Source organism: Microtus ochrogaster (assembly GCF_000317375.1).
Source record: "Microtus ochrogaster isolate Prairie Vole_2 chromosome 14 unlocalized genomic scaffold, MicOch1.0 chr14_random_2, whole genome shotgun sequence".
NCBI classification, from domain to species: Eukaryota; Metazoa; Chordata; class Mammalia; order Rodentia; family Cricetidae; genus Microtus; species Microtus ochrogaster.
Genome location: NW_004949097.1, coordinates 7,078,597 through 7,084,197, shown reverse-complemented (window position 1 = coordinate 7,084,197; position 5,601 = coordinate 7,078,597). Strand labels below are relative to the sequence as shown.

Sequence of the window (5,601 nt, the reverse complement as noted above, 5' to 3'; positions counted from 1 at the left end):
AGCCTCGTCTACAGAGCTAGTTCCAGGACAGGCTCCAAAGCCACAGAGAAACCCTGTCTCGAAAAAAACCAAAAGAAAAAAAAAAAGTAAAAAACAACAACAAAAAAATTCTTTAAAAACTGCCATCGGGTATAGGTGACCCCGTCTATAATCCCAGCACCCAATTTGTTTGAGGCCAGTCTGGTTTACAAAGTGAGTTTCAGGTTTAGCTTAGACTAGATTTTTTTTTAAGAGGGGGAGGACTAGAGAGTTGGCTCAGCAAGATGATGCAGGTTCGATTCCCATCACCCACATGGTGTCTTGCAAGTTCTCTAACTTCAGTTTCAGGGGATCTAGACAATGAGGACAACCAAGTATCAACATGATACAAGGAAAAACCCAACTCCCACAAGTTGTTCTCTGCTTTCAATACCAGAATATACACACGCACTCCAAAATAAATAAACAAGCAAATAAATGTAGTGGAAAAAAATTTAAGGGAATGGTGGCTCATGCCTGCAATTCTAGCACAGGGGAGGCCAAGGCAGGAGAATCAACATGGATTCAAGGCTAGCCTGAGCTAAAAAGTCCCAGGCCACCCCAAAGTGGCCAGAAAAGCAGTAAGTTGTGTTTGCATTTGGGGAGGATGGGGTTGGGGGGGCTGTTGAGACAGGATCTGGATAGAAGCCCTGGCTAATCTAACCTCATACTAGCTGCATGATCTCCCTGCCTCTGCCTATCAGTGATGAGATTACAGGAGTGCACACTCCCCAGGGAAACTGCGAGTTGAGGGTTTAAATAAACGCTTGCTTCACTTACAAGTGAACAAGCAATTAAATGTATCAGAGACTAAATAAAATAGAAACAGAAAAGGCTTAGGAGCTGCATGCAGATCACTGGGTTGGTAAGAACACTAGCTACTCTTCCATAGAACCTGGGTTCAATTCCCAAAACCACATGGTGGCTCAGAATCATACAGAGTCCCAGGGCTTCCAATGGCATCAAGCACACACGTGGTACAGACATAATCACAGACAAAACACCCATACACAAATTAAATAAAACACTTACCAGGGGTCTAATCTGGCTCAAAAAGAGCTCTGTGGCTTTCCCTTTGCTCCTTCCCAGTCCACGCTAGGTAAAACCACCTAGTCCTTGATGCTGCACACTGCCTTATGCAAGTGTTGAGGCACTGAACTTAAGCTCCTGCCAAACTGCATAAGTGGTCTGTGCCGAAGTGGCATTTACGGTCCACTGCACTATAACTAAATTCTCCACTGCAACTTCAACAAATAACAAACACGACTGGCAAAGAATAAAACCTAACATTTTTCATTTTTGATTAATCAAGTTTGCTGGGCTAGGTGTGGTAGGACTAGCTCTCACAGAAGTCTCAACGTTTCAAAAGGACTTTTAGTCTATTATATCTTTCCATCCATTACAAAACTTACAAGTCCCTTCCAGGAAATCAACTATGAATCTACAGATTGGTGCAATCTAAAGAGGAAATCAAGAATTTTGGATACTAGGCAGCATGACAGCTCACCTGTAATCCCAACATTCAGAAGACTAAGGTCGAAGCAGGAAGACTGCCATGAGTTTGAGACTAGCCTGGGTTACATAGTGAGCATCAGGCCATTCTACATCAGAAAAAAACAAAACAAACAAAAAAAAAAAAACCTGGATCTTTTCCCAACTTAAACCAACTCTGACATATAAAACTCAAAGCCAACAGGAGGTATTTCAAAACCATCAAGGCTCCAATCCAAGTTCACTAGTAACGGTTCTTCACACAGGTGATAAAGTTACTGCCTTGAAATGATCACCACGATAGTCTTTTTCTTCAGTGTTTAAAAGCATTATGCAAGTAAGAATGGGCCAATGAGGTGGTTCAGGAAGTAAATGCATTTACTGTAAAGCCAGCTGACGTGAGTTTGATTCCCACAGACCATACAAGATGTAAAGAGAGAACTAGCAAGTCCTTGAACTCCACAAGTGCACCATGGTATACGTGCACGCCTACCAATACATAAAATGTTTAAAAATTAAAGGAAAAAGTATGTTGATTGTTTTAACCTTACCTGAAATTTTGACGACAATGTTATTCTTCACTAAGTTATATCAAAATTAAGACATTTAATACCAAACGAAACCAAATTACTGAACTCTTGCTTAACCAGAAATTCAATGTCTCTTGAAAGGAAGCAATGGGGGAGGGGGCAGCAACTCCTCTAAGGCACACACCGCTTTTTGGGCCACAGCTTCCCCTGCCATGAGGGACTTTATTCCTCCCTCCCACAAACCATGCTCCAGACAGCTCCCTAGGGTGTCTAGGTGCAGGTGTGACCCAGTCCAAGCTTCTTCTCTCAGCCATGTGTTGTCCAATGGAAAGAGGCAGGAGGATCTCTGAATTTGAGGCCAGCCTGGTCTACAAACAAGAGTTCCAAGACAGCCAGGACTACAGAGATCATATCTAAAAACAAACCACAGAACCCATCTCGTAGTGTGGACATACTATATGACCAGCCAGCTTCCTCTCCTGTCCCAATGCCCACCCTGCCTGCATGCTGCCATGTAGGGTGTTACCACCCCCCAGAACTGTAAGCCAAAAATAAATTTAAAAAAAGTGAACTATTCCAGCTCTTGTGAGAAGAAGGAGAATCGCGAACTTTGTTTTACATCCAGCTGCTCTTCCACAAGCACTATTCTCAGTAAGACACTCAATTTGCTTCCCTATCTGCTAAATGGAAGTTAAAATAACCCCTTTCATGCATCATAAATGTGAGGATGAAATGGAGACATGGCAAACATGAATGTGCACATGTGTGCGCTAAGAGCAACAGAAGAGCTGCACTTCGTGAATAATAGCACATGCTTACATGCTTCATTGTGTAGTTTGAAATCAACTAGTGTTTCTTGAGGACAGGTTTTTACTGAGTAACAGCTTCCTGCAGCAAAGAGCAACCCCCAAATAAGCTGTCCCACATGAACTTTTAATTCTTTTTAAAAATACTATCTCCAACTACAATCCACCCAGTTCAGCACAATTTTTCTACGTTTTTCTAAGGAGCAGTCTGTTTTACACCCATTCAAGATTCATTTCGTGAGTTCCATATATGGTGACTCGTGCATTTGGGAGGCTGAGGATTTCTGTGAATCCCAGACTAGCCTCGGCTACAGAGAGAAACCCTGTTGTAAAGAATGGTGGAGGAGTGGGAACAAGTACTCACTTGTCTAGGTTTTAAAGAGTCAAAGAGAATTCCTATATCCTTAACTATAACATGGTCATCTTTTAGTTAGCAACCAGAATTCCTGAAGATTTCAGAATGCTTAAACTTAAAATCAAATCAAAATCCAAGCATGCTGGTGGGTGTGAACACAGTGTTCAGAGGCTAAAGTAGATAAGATTGAATTGTCAAGTGACAGCAACTGGGTTAATGTGATTACCCAGATATCCCCAACACCACCAAAAAATAAATACAATCCAAGGAGAGAAATCACTATTGGCTTATAAATTCCTCATCAAAACACTAGCAGATGGCCGAAAGTAAATGCTAATGCACTTTAGGAGCATAATGAACACGAGATTCCTTTAAAAGTACATTAAAAATCGACCACTTCGATTATGAAATCCTACAAAGCAATCAGAAATTAGGGCAGCAACCGAAGCATGCTACAATTCTTAAATGTTCTATCTAGCAAAATGGTTGTGCATTGTTACTTCGAACAAGCTCTAGAAAAGAGCTAATTCCTCCAGACACCTCCCCCATACTTGACTTTAAAAATCACCAAGGGGGAGGTGACTCCCACAAAGTATCACTATATACTGCCGTTTTTAAAGCCATATCCTAATTTTTTTAAACCTTCGAGGCTGTATCTTGTGACTTCAATTCCTTCCAATTCGGCAAAGTTACTGTAAAGGACATCAGTTCACACTGTTCCTTTCCACAATGGTCTTTCTGTTTTAAACTTTCGCCCAGATTTGATGACCAAGATTCAAATCCCCTAAGAGATGATACAACTGACTTACATGAGGGATTTGGGGAGCAGCGATTACATTTAACAAACCAATAGTCTTTTCAAAAGTAAAGAAAAGCCAGGGTTGGGGTCTCCTCCCTGCACAAGTTAGTTCTGTGAGATCCAGGAGATCAGCCATATTGGAAAACACTTGTCAATTACAGTTCTGACAAGTGTTCCCGAACACCGATGCACGAAGCTAACCTTGTGTACCGAGGTGTACATCAAGGGCCTTTGGAGCTCGGCTGGAGCGTCTGGGCCACTTTGGGGGGCTGTCTCCGGGACAGAGTCGTCCTTCGGTCCAAAGGGAGAGCCGCGCCGAGGGAAGGAGGGTGGGGAAAGGAGAGTTGAGGGGGATGGTGAGGAGTTGGAAGCCGCTCGGTGGCGAGAGGGGCGCGGCGGCCGCCAGGGATTTCCGAGTTGAGATCTGGGGGAGGGGCCGAAAATTCAGGGGGCGGGAGATCGCGGAGGGAAAGTATTCCGGGTCTGGGGTCCCAAAGTCGGAGGCAAGGGGAGATCTCGATGAAACCGTTCCCAGGGCAAGCGAGCGGGCGGGGTCGGAAAGGAGGGGCAAGAAACGGAAAGGACGGCGGCGAGAAAGTCCCCTCGGACCCCTTGGCAGAGCCGGGGAGTCTAGCTACAGGGAGGGGATCGCTGCAAGGAGGGCCCGCTGGCTGGGCCAGGGCAAAGGGGCCGCCCCAATGGGGTCCAAGAGGAGTCCCCTAGACAGGGTCCAAGGAGAGTCCCCTGGGCCCCCTCAGTGGGGTCCGGGAGGAGTCCCCTAGAAGGGATGCACGCAGAGTCCCCGAGAGAGAGATAGAGATTCAGGAAGGAGTTCCCCGAGTCCCCACGACGGGGTCCCGTAAGAGTCCCCTCGGCGGCGCACTGACCTGTCCTCTGAGTCCATGCGGCTCAGTGGCTCCCCGTCGGACGACATCTCCAGGCTGCCTCTCCGGCCCCCGGAGGTCGCGCTGCTCCCGCCTCCCCCGGTGCCGTAGCCCTCGTCGCCGCCGCTCGACACCACGCTACTGCTGCTACTACCGCCGCCACTGCCCGGGCCTCCCGGGCCGCCCCTCGGTCCCTTGGGCTCCTCCAGGCCCTCCTTCCCGTCCCCATCGCCGCTGCTGCTGCTCGCCGCGCCCGGGCTCAGCGAGCGCGTCTCGTCGCCGCTGCAGCCGCCGCTGCTGCTGCCCACCAGGCTCTCGGCGCTGCTCTCCTCCTCGGCACCGCCGCTGCTGCTGCCCTCGTCCTCGTCGTCCTCCTCTTCGTCGTCCTCGTCCCCTCCCGCCTGGCTGGCGCTCTCGGGGCTCGGTTCCGACATGGTCTCCGCCTCGCCGCCCCCAGCGCCGCCGCCCGCTCCGCCGTTCAGCAGGAGCGCGGCCACCGCCTCCGCCTCCGCCTCCTCGTCGTCGTCCTCCTCCTCTTCCTCCGGAGGATCGGCCCGGCCGCGCGCCGCGGACCCGGGGCTGCCGGGGGGCAGCGGGCTGAGGCGGGAGAGCTCTTCCAGGTCGGCCATGTCGGTGAGCGCCGCGGCCATGGCGGTGCCTACTGCTCCTCCGCCTCCTCTCGCCGCCGCCTCCTCTCGCGGCGCGCCGCCTCACCCCC

The 5,601-nt window shown here is 48.9% G+C and overlaps 1 protein-coding gene across 1 annotated transcript in view; it reads right to left on the bottom strand.

Moving 5' to 3' along the window:
• Aebp2 (AE binding protein 2) overlaps nt 1-5,595 on the bottom strand; it is a 37,683-nt gene extending 32,088 nt beyond the window's left edge. Inside the window, exon 1 of the mRNA XM_026787909.1 lies at nt 4,887-5,595. Coding sequence (XP_026643710.1) covers nt 4,887-5,533 — 647 coding nt within the window. The 5' untranslated portion in view covers nt 5,534-5,595. The remainder of the gene's footprint in view (nt 1-4,886) is intronic.
• Nucleotides 5,596-5,601: the final 6 nt, after the last annotated feature.